This window comes from Salvelinus sp. IW2-2015, linkage group LG26 (assembly GCF_002910315.2).
Source record: "Salvelinus sp. IW2-2015 linkage group LG26, ASM291031v2, whole genome shotgun sequence".
In the NCBI taxonomy this organism is placed as follows: Eukaryota; Metazoa; Chordata; class Actinopteri; order Salmoniformes; family Salmonidae; genus Salvelinus; species Salvelinus sp. IW2-2015.
Window position 1 is genome coordinate 17,021,958 of NC_036866.1, and position 21,288 is coordinate 17,043,245.

General features: G+C 42.7%; 1 protein-coding gene across 1 annotated transcript in view; it reads right to left on the bottom strand.

The window, feature by feature from the left end:
* Nucleotides 1–395: 395 nt before the first annotated feature.
* Nucleotides 396–21,288, bottom strand: part of LOC111952104 (E3 ubiquitin-protein ligase znrf1) — a 48,764-nt gene continuing 27,871 nt past the window's right edge. The window contains exons 3-5 of the mRNA XM_023970587.2: nt 4,584–4,689; nt 4,161–4,251; nt 396–3,875 (exon numbers count right to left, since the gene is read on the bottom strand). Coding sequence (XP_023826355.1) covers nt 4,194–4,251; nt 4,584–4,689 — 164 coding nt within the window. The 3' untranslated portion in view covers nt 396–3,875; nt 4,161–4,193. The remainder of the gene's footprint in view (nt 3,876–4,160; nt 4,252–4,583; nt 4,690–21,288) is intronic.

A 21,288-nucleotide genomic window follows, 5' to 3' on the forward strand; every position in this document is an offset into this window, starting at 1 on the left:
TCTTACAATCTTATTTGCTCAGTGGTGACATGTGTTGAGACAAGCCAATGAGACTAGAGAAAAACAACCCATGGTTTATGTAACAGAGTAATAACAACTGTAAGTGGTCACAGGAGTGATCCAAGTTTTCTCCTCAAGAGAATCCATCAATCTATCCAGGACAGAAGAGAACACAGCCTTAGCCTTTTAACATTAGCTGATGGTTCAACAAAGTAGCTTAATGACAAGCATTAGCACACCATTATTTATAGAGTAGATTTGTTAAACTTAACATTTAAGCCTGAATCTAGTTAAGGAAATTACATGAAAAAGCATGTTTATTTTGTCATTTTTATTATTATTATATATATATATATATTTATATACAGTACCAGTCAAAAGTTTGGACACACCTACTCATTCCAGCATTTTTCTTTATTTTACTATTTTCTACATTGTAGAATAATAGTGAAGACATCAAAACTATGAAATAACACATATGGAATCATGTAGTAACCAAAAACGTGTTAAACAAATCAAAATATATTTGAGATTCTTCAAAGTAGCCACCCTTTTCCTTGATGATAGTATTGCACACTCTTGGCATTCTCTCAAGCAGCTTTTTTATATGTTTTTTTTAATTGAACCTTTATTTAACTAGGCAAGTCAGTTACAAACAAATTCTTATTTACAATGACGGCTTACCCCGTCCTAACCCGGACGACGCTGGGCCAATTGTGCGCCACCCTATGGGACTCCCAATCATGGCCAGATGTGATACTGCCTAGAATCGAACCAGGGACTGTAGTGACGCCTCTTGCACTGAGATGAAGTGCCTTAGACAGCTGGGCTGGAGCCCGAGCTTCATGAGGTAGTCACCTGGAGTGCATTTCAATTAACAGGTGCGGAATTTCATTCCTTCTTAATGCGTTTGAGCCAATCAGTTGTGTTGTGACAAGGTAGGGGTGGTGTACAGAAAATAGCCCTATTTGGTAACATACCAAGTTCATATTATGGCAAGAACAGCTCAAATAAGCAAAGAGAAACGACAGTCCATCATTACTTTAAGACATGAAGGTCAGTCAATCCGGAACATTTCAAGAACTTTGAAAGTTTCTTAAAGTGCAGTTGCAAAAACCATCAAGCATCAAATGTTTCACAGAGTTCAAGTAACAGACACATCTCAACATGAACTGTTCAGAGGAGACTGCGTGAATCAGGCCTTCATTGTCAAATTGCTGCAAAGAAACCACTACTTAAGGACACCAATAAGAAGAAGAGACTTGCTTGGGCCAAGAAATATGAGCAATGGACATTAGACCGGAGGAAATCTGTCCGTTGTTCTGATGAGTCCAAATGTTTGATTTTTGGTTCCAACCGCCGTGTCTTTGTGAGACGCAGAGTAGGTGAACGGATGATCTRTGCCTGTGTGGTTCCCACTGTGAATCATGGAGGAGGAGGTGTGGTGGTGTGGGGGGGCTTTGCTGGTGATACTATCCGTGATTTATTTAGAATTCAAGGCACACTTAACCAGCATGGCTAACACAGCATTCTGCAGCGATAAGCCATCCCATCTGGGTTGCGCTTAGTGGGACTATCATTTGTTTTTCAACTGGACAATGACCCTAACACACCTGCAGCCTGTAAGGGCTATTTGATCAAGAAGGAGAGTGTTGGAGTGCAAAGCTGTCATCAAGGCAATGGGTGGCTATTTTGAAGAATCTAAAATATAAAACATGTATTGATTTATTTAACACTTTTTTGGTTACTGCATGATTCCATATGTGTTATTTCAAGGTGTTGATGTCTTCACTATTATTCTACAATGTAGAAAATAGTACAAATAAAGAAAAACCCTTGAAGGAGTAGGTGTCCAAACTTTTGACTGGTACTGTGTATATATCATTATCAGAATTCATCCCACAGATTGCACATCAAAATCATCAAACAATTAGTTGGTACCTCCAAAACAGGCACCCATTCACATCCTTGGAAAAAAAGTCATCTCAAAACATTAAATGAAATCAAGGTATATGGCCCTTTAGCAGAGTCGGGCAGGGATACAGTTAGCAGGAGACATGAATATGTATAGTATACTCTATCATAACTGACTAGTAGTCTGTCTCCCCTGTGTTCCTTGTTCAGTTGAAGCTTGGTGGTTGTCTGCTTGCTAATGAATTGTTTATAGTGGCCTCACAGGTACTATATTCTCTACATTTTCATCTAGCAGAAATTGAAAAAATATTCACCCATTTGTTGAGCTATGTTAGTTTTTTTTCTTCCAGAATCATCATTCTGTTATTCTTTACACACTAGAGGCATTCTGAAGAGTAATGTATGTTTTCTGTCAGATTTGGGGAAACAAATCTTGTTAAATGTGAATAAATAAGTTATAACCCTGGAATAGCTCCACGATGTGACTGTCATTTTTGGGTTGATAGGTCTTTAATACGTCCATTACATTAAGTCACATCAGCCAACACAACCAGAGAGGACCTGACCTATTTCATCAGAAAACATGTGGGGCACAGACAGTAGCTTAGACCAAGAGGCATCACACATACACACACATGAACACACTCAAGGCCCTTACAGGGAAATTACTAATTCTGGTCAGCGTTTCCCCATCGCAGCAAAAACCTGGTGGACAAAAACAAGGAGAAAGAGTGTGTATGTCATGTCGATTTTATGTAACTGTAAACATTAGCAAAATAAAGGGAGCGATACCACATTCACACAGGGAAAATGGACATCTAAATTGTAAACATTTCAAACACAGACCAACACATAGTATTGTCTCAGACTTCTTTTTGACCCTTTAGCAAATCAGGCTCTCACACTACAGAGATGGCTGCATCATCACCCCAACCTCAACCACACCACATGTATGCTTACGGACACCATCCTCACAGCCCCAGAACATAGAAAAACATAAACCAACGACCCCCAACTGTCCCCCACGACACATAAGCACACTCACACACATTCACCCACCACCAAGCATAAACGACGTACCCCTCCACACACTAACGCACACAGAACAAGTGTAGTCTGACTGATATTTTCACTGCCCCGACACATATAGAAGCATTAACTACACCCCTCCACACCCCCCCCCCCCCACACACACACACACACACACACACAACCCAAACACACATTACCCAAACAGAAACCTACATAGACAGACCTTGCCTGCCACCAATGCTGCACTTCACACATCGCTGCTCCACCTCAAAGTAAAGACTAAGATAAGCGCATGTCTCTTCATCTAATGATTGGGTGAGCGGGTGCTGTAACTCTGGTGATTGGGGGAAAGCCTTTTGTTGCATTATCAGACAACGTCCTGGGAGTCCACCCTGCCCTGGCACACAGGGTTCATCCAGCCCTATTCCTTCCTCTTCATCTTTTTCTTTATCTTCATTATCCTCCTCTGTCTCTCCCTGATGAAGGCCATGAGATGGCTGGATCCAAATGAGTGATATGGAGCCAGGCAGGGCCAAACTCAGGAGGCAAAATGGAAGGCAGAGCAGAACAAGGCCCAGACCCCCGGAGGAGCCTAGAGAGGACCAGGCCATGTGGCGTGGTGACTGGCTGGCTGGGGGGCCAAGCAGCCTGGTGAGGCAGTTGGCCTGGAGGGATGGTCAGCCTAGTTGGGCCAACATAGGGCCTGGCAGTTAGCAGCCTCTAGGGCTAGGGGGGAGGTGGCAGGGAGGAGGGGCACTCTTTTATGCATGTGGAAGTGACAGTATAAGCTTAATGTTTTTTCTTTTGGTTCCGTTTGCTAGGAATTCTCTTGATAGATTGATAGATCAATTGATAGATAGGTTGTTTTGATTGTTTAGTTTTTTGGTTACTTCAGTGTCCAGATATCCATGGTAGGAACATAAAGTGTCCTGATAGATAAAGAGAGAAATGGAGGGGAGATGTTAACCATACATTAAAGTGGATACACAAAGACAGTTCAGAAGGTTATTTTGAGTGCATCATTTACGGTTACAGTATGCTCTAGCTTCAAACTGACTAAGAATGTGAGTTTTATTGAGGGTGGTCATATGTGTGCGTACTGCGTATGCATTATGCAGCGAGTGAGTGAGCTATGTGGATCATAATGTTCTTTGAAACACCTCATGTCACCAGTCTCCTGTGTGGAAGAGAAACAGGTGAGGAGATGCTCTCACCTTGAACAGTAGGAGTAGGAGCACAGAGGTCAGTCAGTCTGAAGGATGCTCAGGGCAGGAACGATTGATCTCAAACCAGGAGTCTATACAGCTGAACAGAAAGAGGAAAAAACCCACCATCATCACATGAATGCACATATCTCTCTGGCCTTAGCTACAGTACATCGCTAAGGCCTAAATGTATTGCCCCACTGAGTATAATTAATCTAGTGGAGTCATTTCAGGCTGTGTGTAATCCTGTGAGCCTGTGTGCGTATTGTACAGTCAGGATCAGGAACTGAGCTCAGTCTGAAGGTGTGTCCTAAAATGCCACCCTATTTCCTGTGGCAACCTACTTTTGACCAGAGCCCCCAATTGGCCCTAATCAAAAGTAGTTCACTATATCAGGGATAGGGTGCCATTTGAGTAGTCCCGCTGTCTCACCTTTTGTGATAGATGCAGAGGCACGGCAGTCTGGCGATGGTGTTTCCTTGCTGCAGCTCCTCCAGACAGATTACACACTCTCCGGCATCCCTGGCCAGCACGTCATCTGGAACACACACAAAAAAACACACCAGCAGACGCACACACAGGCAAGCAGGCACACACACACACAAACACACACAAAAAAACACACCAGCAGACGCACACACAGGCAAGCAGGCACACACACACACAAACACACAAAAGAAAACACAAGACAACCGTGAGTGGCAATGACACATCATCAAATTGTACCTAATATGAAATAGCAAAGGCAGTGAGGCAGTGGCACATCAAGATCAACAAAGAATCTGTAAATTACTATAGGCTTTACAACTACAGCAGCAATAGAACAGAAATACCAGAATAGAACAGAGAAAAAGACACACAGCTGGGGACTAGTCAGATGGAAGAGCATCTAGTCGGTGCGTCAGAAAGAGGTCTAGGCCTGATCTGGTTGCTGCTGTGTAAACAAACAGCAGGGGGCAGCATTGAACACAGTCTAGTCTGGATCAACAAATCAAAATCAAATCGCATTTTATGTCACATGCACCAAATACAACAGTGAAATGCTTACTTACAAGCCCTTAACCAACAATGCAGTTTAATCTTTTTTTTTTTAAATGCCTGAGAAAAAAAAGAAGAATAAATAAAATAAACAAATAATTAAAGAGCAGCAGTAAAATAACAATAGTGAGGCTATGTACAGGGGGTACCGGWACAGAGTCAATATGCGGGGGCATCGACCACTCGAGGTAATTGAGGTAATATGTACATGTAGGTAGAGTTATTAAAGTGACTATGCATAGATAATAACAGAGAGTAGCAGCAGCGTAAAAGAAAGGGGGTGGGGGCAATGCAAATAGTCTGGGTAGCCATTTGATTAGATGTTCAGGAGTCTTAAGGCTTGGGGAAAGAAGCTGTTTAGAAGCCTCTTGGACCTAGACTTGGCGCTCCGGTACCACTTGCCATGCGGTAGCAGAGAGAACAGTCTATGACTAGGGTGGCTCGAGTCCAGGGTGGCTTGGCCCCAGTGATGTACTGGTGCAGCTGTAGAACCTTTTGAGGATCTGAGGACCCATGCCAAATCTTTTCAGACTCCTGAGGGGGGAATTAGTTTTGTTGTGCCCTCTTCACGACTGTCTTGGTGTGCTTGGACCATGGTAGGTTGTTGGTGATGTGGACACCAAGGAACTTGAAGCTCTCAACCTGCTCCACAGCAGCCCCGTRGAAAAGAATGGGGCCGTGCTGTGCAAACGGTTTCAACTGGGAAGCATGCGACAGGCTTAAGCCGGTAAAACCCTGCATCAGTCTTTAGTAGAATGACGCCAGAGAGGATGGATGACGTTTTACGTGCTCCTAACAAACTGTGTTATTTCTTCGTTTTTTTGCGATGTTTGTAACTTATTTTTTTATTTTGTACATAATGTTGCTGCTACCGTCTCTTATGACAGAAAATAACTTCTGGACATCAGAACAGCGATTACTCACCACGAACTGGAAGAAGCTTTTTCCTTTAACGAGTCCGACATGAAGGATATACTGCTTTCCCGGGAACAGGCCCAAATCCCCGTCATTTGTGTGAAGAGAAGACGGAGAAAAAGGGGGCAGAGGTCGGGCTGCATTCTGAAAATGTGTAGGCGAGCGAGTAAACTCCCACTGCCATCAGTTCTATTGGCCAACGTGCAATCATTGGAAAATAAAATCGATGACCTACGAGCAAGATTGAACTACCAACAGGACATTAAAAACTGTAATATCTTGTGTTTTACCGAATTGTGGCTGAACGACGACATGAATAACATACAGCTGGCGGGTTACACACTGTATCGGCAGGATAGAACAGCAGCCTCTGGTAAGACAAGGGGTGYSGGTCTATGTATATTTGTAAACAACAGCTGGGGCACGATATCTAATGAAGTCTCAAGGTTTTGCTCACCTGAGGTAGAGTATCTCATGATAAGCTGTAGGCCACACTATCTACCTAGAGAGTTTTCATCTGTATTTTTCGTAGCTGTCTACATACTACCACAGACCGATGCTGGCACTAAGACCGCACTCAATGAGCTGTATACAGCCATAAGCAAACAGGAAAACGCTCATCCAGAAGTGGCGCTCCTAGTGGCCGGGGACTTTAATGCAGGAAAACTTAAATCCGTTTTACCAAATTTCTACCAGCATGTTAAATGTGCAACCACAGGGGAAAAATATCTAGGCCACCTTTACTCCACACACAGAGATGCGTACAAATCTCTCCCTCACCCACCATTTGGCAAATCTGACCATAATTATATCCTCCTGATTCCTGCTTACAAGCAATAATTAAAGCAGGAAGCACCAGTGACTCGGTCAATTAAAAAAGTGGTCAGATGAAGCAGATGCTAAGCTACAGGACTGTTTTGCTAACACAGACTGGAATATGTTCCGGGATTCTTCCGATGGCATTGATGAGTACACCACATCAGTCACTGGCTTCATCAATAAGTGCATCGATGACGTCGTCCCCACAGTGACTGTTCGTACATACCCCAACCAGAAGCCATGGATTACAGGGAACATCCGCACTGAGCTAAAGGGTAGAGCTGCCGCTTTCAAGGAGTGGGACTCTAACCCGAAAGCTTTTAAGAAATTCCTCTATACCCTCTGACGAACCATCAAACAGGCAAAGCATCAATACAGGACTAAGATTAAATCATAAGCTGCCCAGTGACACGGGCCTACCAGACAAGCTAAATTACTGCTTTGAAGCAAGTAACACTGAAACATGCATCAGCTGTTCCAGGCGACTGTGTGATCATGCTCTCCGCAGCCAATGTGAGTAAGACCTTTAAACAAGTCAACATTCAAAAGGCCGCAAGGCCAGACAGATTACCATGGCGTGTACTCAGAGCGTGCGCTGACCAACTGGCAAGTGTCTCCCTGACATTTTCAACCTCTTCCTGTCTGAATCTGTAATACCAACATGTTTCAAGCATACCACCATAGTCCCTGTGCCCAAGAACACTAAGGTACCCTGCCTAAATGACTACTGAACCATGCTTTGAAAGGCTGGTCATGGCTCACATCAACACCATTACACCAGAAATCCTAGACCCACTCCAATTTGCATACCGCCCTAACAGATCCACAGATGATGCAATCTCTATTGCACTCCACACTGCCCTTTCCCACCTGGACAAAAGGACCACCTATGTGAGAATGCTTTTCATTGACTACAGCTCAGCGTTCAACACCATAGTGTCCTCAAAACTCATCACTAAGCTAAGGACCCTGGGACTAAACACCTCCCTCTGCAACTGGATCCTGGACTCCTTGATTGGCCGCCCACAGATGGTAAGGGTAGGTAACAACACATCCACCACTCTAATTCTCAACACGGGGGCCCCTCAGGGGTGCGTGCTCAGTCCCCTCCTGTACCCCCTGTTCACTCATGACTGCACGGCCAGGCAAGACTCCAACACCATCAGTAAGTTTGCCGATGACTCAACAGTGGTAGGCCTGATCACCGACAACGACGAGACAGCCCATAGAGAGGAGGTCGGAGACCTGGCCATGTAGTGCCAGGACAACAACCTCTCCCTCTACATGATCAAGACAAAGGAGATGATTGTGGACTACAGGAAAAGGAGGACCGAGCACGCCCCCATTCTCATAGATGGGGCTGTAGGGGAGCAGGTTGAGAGCTTCAAGTTCCTTGGTGTCTACAGCTGCACCATCGAGAGCATCCTGACTGGTTGCATCACTGCTGGTATGGCAACTGCTCAGCCTCCGACTGCAAGGCACTACAGAGGGTAGTGCGAACGGACCATCCAGGACCTCTATACCAGGCGGTGTCAGAGGAAGGCCATAAAAATTGTCAAAGACTCTAGCCACCCTAGTCATAGACTGTTCTCTCTGCTACCGCACGGCAAGCGGTACCGGAGTGCCAAGTCTAGGTCCAAGAGGCTTCTAAACAGCTTCTACACCCAAGCCATAAGACTCCTGAACACCTAATCAAATGGCAACACAGACTATTTGCATTGCCCCCCTTTACACCGCTACTACTCTCTGTTGTTATCATCTATGCATAGTCACTTTAATAACTCTACCTACATGTACATATTACCTCAACTAACAAGTGCCCCCGCACATTAACTCTGTACCGGTACCCCCCTGTATATAGTCTTGCTATTATTATTTTGCTGCTGCTCTTTAATTACTTGTTACTTTTATTTCTTATTCTTATCTGTATTTTTTTTAACTGTGTTGTTGGTTCGGGGCTCGTAAGTAAGCATTTAACTGTAAGGTCTACACCTGTTGTATTCGGCGCATGTGACTAATAACATTTGATTTGATTTGATTTTGATCTATTATAACAATTTTTTTGTTTTTTTGTTTTGGTGTTTGTCAGGTTTTTTTTCGGCTGTTCGCGCACACAATATTTTTTCTTGAGGCAAGGCGAAGTTCAGTAGCCGAAGTCTACGCCCCTTAGTCTGTGATTGATTAACAGTACTCTTAGTAGGAGTGGGAACTATGGATGGGATTCTTCAATGAAGTGTTGAGGCGAATAGTTTTCATGCAAAGTTTTTCACTTGAGAAATACTGCACCAACCATCCTAGTTTGATGTAAAATTTCACGACTAAGACTTCAACAAAACGTAAATTGAATTCAGATTTCTTGATTTATCTTAGAATAATTCTGACTATTTGAGGAAATGTTATTGGCTATGTGGTTGCTATAGTGTCTCAAGAGGGACAAACAGTAATATTGCTGCTTTTTTRTCATTTTTCAAGTGAAGTTATTTTAAGGGAGTATTTTGTATTTTTTATGGATCCCTATTAGTTCCTGCCAAGGCAGCAGCTACTGTTCCTGGGGTCCAGAAAAAATAATGCAGTCATACAATTTTAAAAACATTACACTACAACTCACAACAGATTTCACAACACATTAAGTATATACCCTCAGGCTACTACACTTTATTATGACAGACCTCTCCCTATCTTAGCTACTGTTGCATCAATATGTTTTGACCATGACAGTTTACCATTCAGGGTTACTCCAAGCAGTTTAGTCTCCTTATATTCTCCTACATTAATTTCACATTTCCACAAATGTCAAAGTGTTTCCTTTCAAATGGTATCAAGAATATGTATATCGTTGCTTCACATCCTGAGATACAGGCAGTTAGATTTGGGTATGACATTTTAGGCGAAAATGGAAAAAAGGGTCCGATCCTTAAGTTAACTTTCTCAATTCCCACATTGTTCATAACAATATTTAGTTGAGGTTTAGGGTTTAGTGAAGGATTTGTCCCAAATACAACACTTTTTGTTTTTGAAATATTTAGGACTAACTTATTTCTTGCCACCCAATCTGAAACTAACTGCAGCTCTTTGTTAAGTGTTGCAGTGATTTTACTTGCTGTGGTAGCTGATGTGTATAGTGTTGAGTCATCAGGATACAGTACATAGACACACAGGCTTTACTCAGAGCCAGTGGCAGGTCATTAGTAAAGATTGAAAAAGTAAGGGGCCTAGACAGTTGCCCTGGGGAATGCCTGACTCTACCCGGATTATGTTGGAGAGGCTTCCATTAAAAAACACCCTCTGTGTTTTGTTAGACAGGTAACTCTCAATCCACAATATAGCAGGAGTTTTTCCAGCAGCAGATTATGATTGATAATGTCAAAAGCTGCACTGATGTCAAACAAAACAGCTCCAACCAAATTTTTATTATCAATTTTGCTCAGCTAATCATCAGTAATTTGTGTAAGTGCAGTACATGTTGAGTTCCCTTCCATATAAATGCTGAAAATCTGTTGTTAATTTGTTTACTGTGAAATAGCATTGTATCTGGTCAAACACCATTTTTTCTAAAAGTTTACTAAGTGTTGGTAACAGGCTGATTGGCTGGCTGTTTGAGCCAGTAAAGGGTGACTTTTGTTTCCCTCCAGGCCTGAGGGAAGATACTTTCCTGTAGGCTTAGATTGAAGAGATGGCAAATAGGAGTGGCAATACCGTCTGCTATCATCCTCAGTAATTTTCCATCCATGTTGTCAGACCCAGGTGGCTTGTCATTGTTGATAGACAACAATAATTATTTCACCTCTTCTACACTCACTTTACTGAATTCTAAATTACAATGCTTGTCTTTAATAATTTGGTCAGTTATGCATAGATGTTTAGAATTTGTTGTTGGAATGTCATGCCTACGTTTGCTAACCTTGCCAATTAAAAAATCATTAAAGTAGTTGGCAATATCAGTACATTTTGTGATGAATGAGCCATCTGATTCATGAATGATGGAGCTGAGTTAGTCTTTTTGCCCAAAACTTCATTTAAGGTGCTCCAAAGCCTTTTCTATCATTCTTTCTATAATTTATCTTTATTTCATAGTACAGTCTCTTCTTCTTTTTATTCAGTTTAGTCACATGATTTCTCAATTTACAGTATGTTTGCCAGCCAGACTTTTGCCATTCCTTTTGCCTCAACCCTCTCAACCATACAATTTTTATTCCTCATCAATCCACGGGGATTTAACAGTTTTTACATTTTCTCAATGGGTGCATGTTTATTAGTAATTGGAATAAGCAATTTCATAAATGTGTCAAGTGCAGCATCTGATTGCTCTTCATTACACACCACAGACCAGCAAATATTATTTACACCTTCAACATAGGAATCACTAAAAAACGTATTGTATGACCTCTTGTGACCCGTTTCAGGAAACTAGGCGTATGTTGCGGGTCACTACTTCACATGAGCCATTTGAACGTAATATCCTTTTTTAAATCAAAATGCATTTTTGGGGGCAGAAATGGCTTCTGGCACATATGAACTTTCATGTGCCTTAATAACAAACTTGTATGCCATCTGTAAATATGAATAAAATTGTTAAATTACGAGCCTAGTTGGTTTAGCCACAGAAAAAGCGAGCAACCTTCCCGCTAGCCATGATTGGCTGAGATAATGAGTGGGCTGGACATGCCAAGAGATGAATTCGGATTGGTCTGCCATATAGCACACTTCTGTCTATTTGAGCTGTTTAGTATGTGTAGGTAATCCTGTCTAACGCTGCTTTAAAAAATATATATTGCTTAGTAGAACTGCATAAGTGTTGCTCTCCACTTTCTGGAGAACTGAGCTTTGAAATCAGTGGAATTAGAGTATGATAGCTAATGAGATGGAGAAAACACCTGCCTCCGGATTATATCTTCAAATTAAGGGCAACCATGGCATCCCTGACAGGGAGAAGCATCCAACCATGATGTATACGAGAAAAATAGTCTAGCTAGCTACATTTTCAGATATTACACGTTTCTAATTTTGACAAAGTCGTTTTCATTTCAAGTTAAAGTGAACTGTTAGCTAGCCAGCTAACGTTAGCTGGCTGGCTCGCTAGCTAACGTTATGTGTATGATCTTATTATTCGTATCTCAGAGCCATTTGCTTGGCTAGTTATAGCCTAATGTTAGCTAGCTAACATTGAACCTGGTTGGTTAGCTACCTGCAGATTCATGCAGGGTAGTAACATCATGAATTGAGATTATGGTTTATTGTTTACCTAGCTAGCTAGCTACATGTCTTAACAAAAGACTCCACTATGCAAGTAACCATTTTGGGTGTGTTCGTAAAGTCAGTCTGGCCATCTACTCTGATTTCAGAGCACTCTCGTCTGAATGTGCCAGAGCGCAGAATATGGCCGTACGGACAATATGACAGCACAGTTGCAGTCACCAACGCTCTGGATAACATAAAAACAGCCTAACCAGCTCTGCTATGGCGAGTAATGTTCAGTGAGCTGTTCTCTCATTTGTGTCTGGAAGTAGCTAGCAATTTAGCCAGTTAGCTTGGGTGCTTGTACAGAAAGCCCTGATCAACCCTTAAAGACATGGGTCGGCTAAAGCTTAAGAGGGTGTGAACGATGCTGAATGGGTGTAGACAAAGAAGAGCTCTCCAGTCGGTACCAAAACATTCAAAGGACATTTTCTCAAAAGTGAGGTTACAAGTTTATCAACTTTCAAATCAGAATTACTTTCCCATTGTTCGTCAAATGCAGTGTATGATATACCATTTTGTAGCTCTATGTCTCTGTTTGATAAAAACAAAACACAATTTCATATTTTTCTACATAAGATTGAATTAAGGCGGTCGATCACACATTATGCCCATCCTTTGGAACTTTGGTTTTCCTAGATATGGCTACTGTATTATGATCACTACATCTGATGGATTTGGATACTGCTTTAGAGCAGATTTCTGCTGCATTAGGAAAGATGTGATCAATACATGTGGATGATTTAATTCCTGTACTGTTTGTAAATACCCTGGTAGGTTGACTGATAACCTGAACCAGGTTGCAGGCACTGGTTACAGTTTGATGAAAGCCAGTCAATATTTAGGTCACCCAGAAAATATACCTCTCTGTTGATATCACATACATTATCAAGTATTTCACACATATCATCCAGATACGGACTATTAGCACTTGGTGATCTATAGCAGCTTCCCACTAAAATGAGCTTCAGGTGAGACAGGTGAACCTCTAGCCATATTACTTCAACAGCATTTGACATGAGATCCTCTCTAAGCTTTACAGGAACATGACTCTGAACATACACAGCAACACCTCCACTATTGGCATTCCTGTCTCTTCTGCAGATATTATAACCATATATTCCTACCATTGTATCATCAAAGGAATTATCTAAGTGGGTTTCAGAGATAGCCAGTATATGAATGTTATCGGTTACTAGCAAGTTATCGATTTCATGAATGAGGCTCCACATGTTAATGTGGGCTATTTTTTTTAGGAATGACAGGGGCAATCAGGGGAGTTAGAGGGACATAAATTAGATTACTTACATTATGACTGCCAACGCCCCTCGGACAATGTACATTTGCAGCAGCACTATGACAACTCAGCGACACAATGGTAGGGATTATCTGAGCAGCTCTTGGGTCACAGATAAGTCATTGGCTGCATTCCAAACACTTAAAAGACACACCCTCTCCCCTCAGCCCTCAAATTAAGTAGGCACTTCTGATGACGTATCATGACGTCTGACGAGTTTACACTTGCAGGGCAAGGGGCGAGGGAGGAAGGAAGGAATTTTAAATGGACTGCCCTTGCCCGGAAATTCGTCCCTCGTTCGTCCCGCAACGATTGTTTTCAGCCACCGGTAGCTTGTGGGTGCTTTATATGTGCTACAGTCAATTATGATTGCATGTCTACTAATATTAACTATATAATTATTCATATACACCTACTGTATGATAGCTAGCAAAATAACTAGCTAACTAACGTTAGCCTGCCTAGCTGGAACTTCTGAAGAAGGAAAATGTTTTATTTCTACAATTTCCAAAAGATAACCAAACAAAAACATTACTTTTACTAGACGTGTTTGTGCCGTCATGTGTACTAGTAGCACAATTTCTAACTTATTTACATTTGTTTTTACTTACACGTGTATGTTGACTTCTCCATATTGACGTTGAGGTTTTAAGTCTTAGCGGATGTACAATCATCGCAAATTTAATTATGGGGCGTTTCAGTCCCCGAAGTGAACATAATTGTACACTCGCAAACTCGATTCAAAATGAGGGCTGAGGGGCTTACGTTGCGAACTTCTCTTGCTTGGCTAATCATTTGGACTGACGACAAAGATGGTGATGGGAAACCCGCAAATTTCATGTGAAACTACAATTCACATGAGGTGAAAACATGGTATTCTCCTCACATGGGTACTTTGTTGCTACTTGCTACCTGCCAACTTGATGTTTTTTAACTTTTTAATAACTGTTTAATCAAACTCTTTATTTTACACATTTACCAACGTCAAAAGTTATTTTTTTCCTCGCTCAACTTTTTTCATTCAACTTTTTCACCCCAGACGCTTATATCTGGACATGGTTCTATAGGACCTCCGCCAGCCGAAGCTAAGTAGTAACATTAACATCGCTGTACTCGTAATATACAGGAAAACTATTGCCTCATGGTGAGGATAGCCGTGCTGCAAGCCCAGCTTCAGACGCAATCGTTAGGCAATGGTAATTTAAGTGTAGGAAAGAATGAAACAATGAATGAATGAAATAATTCCCCTCGCACAGTCCCCGCAGCCGGACTATTTTCTCATGGCTTCTGGAAGGAAATGCTGTCGGAATYCTCAACCAGTTCTCCCCATTAAGCAACGAGTCGGAGTCAGAGGCCGAGACTTCTCTGGTCTGTCCTCCACCCATTACAGGGTCTGAGTCGCCGAAGCCTCCCACCATTAGCTCTGACAAATTGAAAACCTGTCAATGGCGACTTCATTACCCTCAGTATTAGACTTAAAAATAATCATCCAGCGATCATACACTGTTTACGAGGGGGCAGGGCTACTGACGTAAAGGCTAATCTGATGAGGGTGCTGGCTAAGGCTAAAACCTGCGAGCGTAGAGAATATAGGGATATTGTTATCCATGTTCGCACCAACGATGTTCGGATGAAACAGTCAGAGGTCACCAAGCATAACATAGCTTCAGCGTGTAAATTAGCTAGAAAGATGTGTCGGCATCGAGTAATTGTCTCTGGCCCCCTCCCAGTTAGGGGGAGTGATGAGCTCTACAGCAGTCTCACAACTCAATCACTGGTTGAAAACTGTTTTCTAACCTTTCCAAAAGATAGAATTTGTAGAAAATTGGCCCTCTTTCTGGGACTCATCCACAAACAGGACCAAGCCTGGCCTGCTGAGGAGTGATGGACTCCATCCTAGCTGGAGGGGTGCTCTCATCTTATCTATCAACATAGACAGGGTGTCACGCCCTGACCTTAGAGATCCTTATTATTCTATATGTTTGGTTAGGTCAGGGTGTGACTCTGGTGGGAAAGTCTATGTTTTCTATTTCTTTGTTTTTGGCCGAGTGTGGTTCCCAATCAGAGGCAGCTGTCTATCGTCTCTGATTGGGGATCATATATAAGTTGTCATTTTCCTTTTGGGTTTTGTGGGATCTTGTTTTCGTTTAGTGTCTATGCCTGACAGAACTGTTCGCTTTTGTTTTTTTGTCGTTGTTATTTTGTTTTGGTATCATCAATAAAAAGACGATGTACGCCTACCATGCTGCGCCTTGGTCCACTCTTCATTCTACAAACGAGAGCCGTTACACAGGGCTCTAACTCCTCTAGCTCCACAATGAGACAGAGTGCAGGCCAGGCAGCAGGCAACAGGCTGTCAGCCAGCCTGTCAGCTTAGTGGAGTCTGCCGCTAGCATAGTCAGTGTAGTCAGCTCAGCTATCTCCAATAAGACTGTGCCTCGTGTCTGTGCCTCGATCTAAATTTGGCAAAACTAAACATGGCGGTGTTAACTTTAGCAATCTCAGTGGAAAATAGACCTTCTCCATTCCTGTCATTATTGAAAGAGATTGTGATATTTCACATCTCAAAATGGATCCCTCACTTCCAAGGCAGTTATAGTCAATTAACTAATCACTGATCATAATCTTGATGTGATTGGCCTGACTGAAACATGGCTTTTAAAAACAAGCAGACTCGTAAATAGGCCTAACGACACTGTAAATAAGGTTCTGTTGTGGTTGTTCGCTAAGGGCTAGCACTACAGCTAATAGTAGATAAACAGTCTCAGGTATTTGATATTTGGTTMTTGCCATCAGGCTGGCACTACCGCTAACTATTAATAGGGCTAGGGTCCTTTTTTCAGAATTTCCACCTGACTGAGCCCAAAGTAAGCTGCCTGTTACTCAGGCCCAGAAGCCAGGATATGCATATAATTGGTATCATTGGAGAGAAAACACTTTGAAGTTTGTAGAAATGTTAACATAATGTATGAGACTATAACACAATTGATATGGTAGCCAAAAATTCAAAGAAAAATCTAAAGGATTTTCATTTTTTTTAGATTCCATGCTCTTTCAATGGAAAGCTATGGGTCCTATGTAATTCCAGCTCCCAGATTGCAATTCCTATGGCTTCCAGGAGATGTCAACAGTCTTTGTTCAAGGTTTCAGGCTTGTTTCTTCCAAAACGAGAAAGAACTTTGAGTTTTGGTACCGGGAGTCACAGTTGGAAATCAGTCTGTAGGTGCGCGAGGAAGAAAAAAAAGTAAAATTAGCAAGTGCGCGTGCACTTGCTAATTTTACTTTTCTATTGAACATACTTCTTTCCGTATGAAATATTAAAGTTTATTTATATTTTAGGGTACCTGAGGATTAAAGATAAATGTAGTTTGACTTGTTTTAACAAAGTTTAGCAGTAGCTTTTTGGATTCCTTTGTCTGCACGTTGAACAAGTGGATTACTGAAATCGATGGTGCCAACTAAACAGACTTTTTGGGATATAAAGAAAGATTTMATCTAACAAAACGACCATGCATGTTGAAGCTGGGATCCTTGGGATTGCAAACAGAGGAAGATTTTCAAAAAGTAAGTGATTATTTCATCGCTATTTGTGATTTATAAAGCCTGTGCTGGTTGTAAAATATGTTGATGTGGGGCGCCATCCTCAAACAATTGCATGGTATGCTTTCGCTGTAAAGCCTACTGTAAATCGGACAATACAGTTAGATTAACAAAGATTTAAGCTTTTAACCGATATAAGATACTTGTATGTTCATAAATGTTTAATATTACGATTATTTATTTGAATTGCGCGCCCTCCAATTTCACCGGATGTTGTCGACAGGTGTCCCGCTGACGGGACGCCTGAAGAATTTACTGTGACAAATGAGGCCTCTCCTCCAGGTTACATGAGTGACCATATCCCCCATGCATCCCGCAAAGGCGGAGGTGTAGCTAACATTTCCGACAGCAAATTTCAATTTACAACAAATAAAATGTCTGCGTTTTCATCTTTTGAGCTTCTAGTCATGAAGTCTATGCAGCCTACTCAATCACTTTTTATAGCTACCGTTTACAGGCCTCCTGGGCCATTTACAGCATTTCTCACTGTTCCCTGAATGGCAGATATTCAAATTTTTGGTGACTTTAATACTCACACGGAAAAGTCCACAGACCCACTCCAAAAGGCTTCGGAGCCATCATCTACTCAGTTGGTTTTGTCCAACATGTCTCCGGACCTACTCACTGCCACAGTCATACTCTGTACCTAGTTTTGTCCCGTAGAATAAATATTGTGGCTCTTAATGTTTTTCCTCATAATCCTGGACTATCGGACCACCATTTTATTACATTTGCAATCCCAACATATAATCTGCTCAGACCCCAACCAAGGATCATCAAAAGCTGTGCTATAAAATCTCTGACAACCCAAAGATTCCTAGATGCCCTTCCAGACTCCCTCCGCCTACCCAAGGACGTCGGAGTACAAAAATCGGTTAACCACCAAACTGAGAAACTAAATTTAACCTTACGTAATACCCTAGATGCAGTCGCACCCCTAAAAACAAAAAACATTTGTCACAAGAAACTAGCTCCCTGGTATACAGAAAATAGCCGAGCCTTGAAGCAAGCTTCCAGGAAATTGGAACGGAAATGGCGCTCCACCAAAATGGAAGTCTTCTGACTAGCTTGGAAAGACAGTACCATGCAATATCGAAGAGCCCTCACTGCTGCTCGATCGTCCTATTTTTCCAAATTAATTGGGGAGAATAAGAACAATCCAAAATGTATTTTTGATGCTGTCGCAAAGCTAACTAAAAAGCAGAACTACCCAAGAGAGGATGGCTTTCACTTCAGCAGTGATGAATTCATGAACTTCTTTGACGAAAAGATCATGATCATTAGAAAGCAAATTACAGACTCCTCGTTGAATCTGCGTATTTCTCCATAGCTCAGTTGTCCAGAGTCTGCACAATACTGCCAGGACCTAGGATCAATGGACACACTCAAGTTTTTAAAATCCTATATCTCTTGACACATTCATGAAAATAGTCATGGCCCCTAAACCTTCAAGCTGCATACTGGACCCTATTCCAACTAAACTACTGAAAGAGATACTTCCGGTGCTTGGCCCTCCTATGTTGAACATAATTAACGGCTCCCAATCCACTGGATGTGTACCAAATTCACTAAAAGTGAAGGTAATGGGCCTCCCGGGTGGTGCAGTGGTCTAGGGCACTAAGCTGTGCCACCAGAGACTCTGGGATCGAGCCCAGGCTCTGTCGCAGCCGGCCGCGACCGGGAGGTCCATGGYGCGACGCACAATTTGTCTAGCGTCGTCCGGGTTAGGGAGGGTTTGGCCGGTAGGGATATCCTTGTCTCATCGCGCACTAGCGACTCCTGTGGCGGGCCGGGCGCAGTGCACGCTGACCAGGTCGCTAGGTGCACGGTGTTTCCTCCGACACATTGGTGCGGCTGGCTTCCAGGTTGTATGCACTCTGTGTTAAGAAGCAGTGTGGCTTGGTTGGGTTGTGTTTCGGAGGACGCATGGCTCTCGACCTTCGTCTCTCCCGAGCCCGTACGAGAGTTGTAGCGATGAGACAAGACAGTAAATACTAACAATTGGATACCATGAAATTGGGGAGAAAAGGGGGGGAAAGTTGCAGTAATAAAGCCTCTTGAAAGTAAAGCATTGCAGTAGTTTAGATGTTATCTGTCGGAAAGATATCAGTTTGTCTCTGTGGACGGTTTGTCCTCTGACAAATCAATTGTAAGTTTTGGTGTTCCTCAAGGTTCCGTTTTAGGACCACTATTGTTTTCACTATATATTTGACCTCTTGGTGATTTCATTCTGAAACATAATGTTAGCTTTCACTGCTATGCAGACAATACACAGCTGTTCATTTCGATGAAACATGGTGAAGCCCCAAATTTGCCCTCCCTGGAAGCCTGTGTTTCAGACATAAGGAAGTGGATGGCGGCAATTTTTTTACCTTTAAACTCGAACAAAACAGAGATGCTAGTTCTAGGTCCCAAGAAACAAAGAGATGTTCTGTTCGATCTGAAAATTTATCAAGATGGTTGTACAGTCGTCTCAAATAAAACTGTGAAGGACCTTGGCGTTACTCTGGACTTTGATCTCTCTTTTGACGAATATATCAAGAATATTTCAAAGACAGCAAAGACATTACAAAAATCTGAAACTTTTTGTCCAAAAATAATGCAGAAAAGCTAATCCATGCTTTTGTCACTTCTAGATTAGACTACTGCAATGCTTTACTTTCTGGCTACCCGGATAAAGCACTAAATAAACTTCAGTTAGCAGTAAGTTTCAGTAAGCACGGCTACTATAACCCCAAAATGTGATCATATTACTCCAGTGCTAGCCTCTCGACACTGGCTTCATGTTAAGGCGAGGGTTGATTTCAAGGTTTTACTGCTAACCTACAAAGCATTACATGGGCTTGCTCCTACCTATCTCTCCGATTTGGTCCTGCCGTACATACCTACATGTACGCTACAGTCACAAGACGCAGGCCTACTTATTGTCCCTACAATTTCTAAGCAAACAACTGGAGGCAGGGCTTTCTCGTATAGAGCTGAATTTTTATGGAATGGTCTGCCTATCCATGTGAGAGACGCAGACTCGGTCTCAACCTTTAAGTCTTTATTGAAGACTCATCTCTTCAGCAGGTTCTATGATTGAGTGTAGTCTGGCCCAGTGGTGCGAAGGTGAACGGAAAGGCACTGGAGCAACGAACCGCCCTTGCTGTCTCTGCCTGGCCGGTTCCCCTCTCTCCACTGGGATTCTCTGCCTCTGACCCTATTACGGGGGCTAAGTCACTGGCTTATTAGTGCTCTTCCATGCCGTCCCTAGGAGGGGTGCGTCACTTGAGTGGGTTAAGTCACTGACGTGATCTTCCTGTCCGGTATGGCGTCCCCTCGGGTTCGTGCCGTGTCAGCCTTGTCTCAGGGTAGTAAGTTGGTGGTTTACGGATATCCCTCTAGTGGTGTGGGGGCTGTGCTTTGGCAAAGTGGGTGGGATCATTTCCTGCCTGGTTGGCCCTGTCCGGGGGTATCGTCAGACGGGGCCACAGTGTCTCCTGACCCCTCCTGTCTCAGCTTCCAGTATCTATGCTGCAATAGTTTATGTGTCGGAGGCTAGGGTCAGTCTGTTATATCTGGGGTAATTCTTATGTCTTATCCGGCATCCTGTGTGAATTTAAGTATGCTCCCTCTAATTCTCTCTCTCCCCTCCTGGAGGACCTGAGCCCTGGGACCATTCCTCAGGACTACCTGGCCCGATGACTCCTGACTGTCCCCAGTCCACCTGGTCATGCTGCTGCTCTAGTTTCAACTGTTCTATCTGCGGCTATGGAACCCTGGCCTGTTCACTGGACGTGCTACCTTTTTCCAGACCTTCTGTTTTCAACTCTTTCTCTCTCTACCGCACCTGCTGTCTCGAACTCTGAATGCTCGGCTATGAAAAGCCAACTGACATTTACTCTTGAGGTGCTGACCTGTTGCACCCTCTGATGCACCCTCGACAACCACTGTGATTATTATTATTTGACCCTGCTGGTCATCTATGAACGTTTGAACATCTTTGCCATGTACTGTTATAATCTCCACCCAGCACAGCCAGAAGAGGACTGGCCACACCTCAGAGCCTGGTTCCTCTCTAGGTTTCTTCCTAGGTTCCTGCCTTTCTAGGGAGTTTTTCCTAGCCACCGCATTGCTTGCTGTTTGGGGTTTTAGGCTGGGTTTCAACTGATGTGTAAAGGGCTTTATAAATACATTTTATTGATGTGAAAAGGTGGTGTTAACATGTGAACTCTAAATTAAATTTCACAT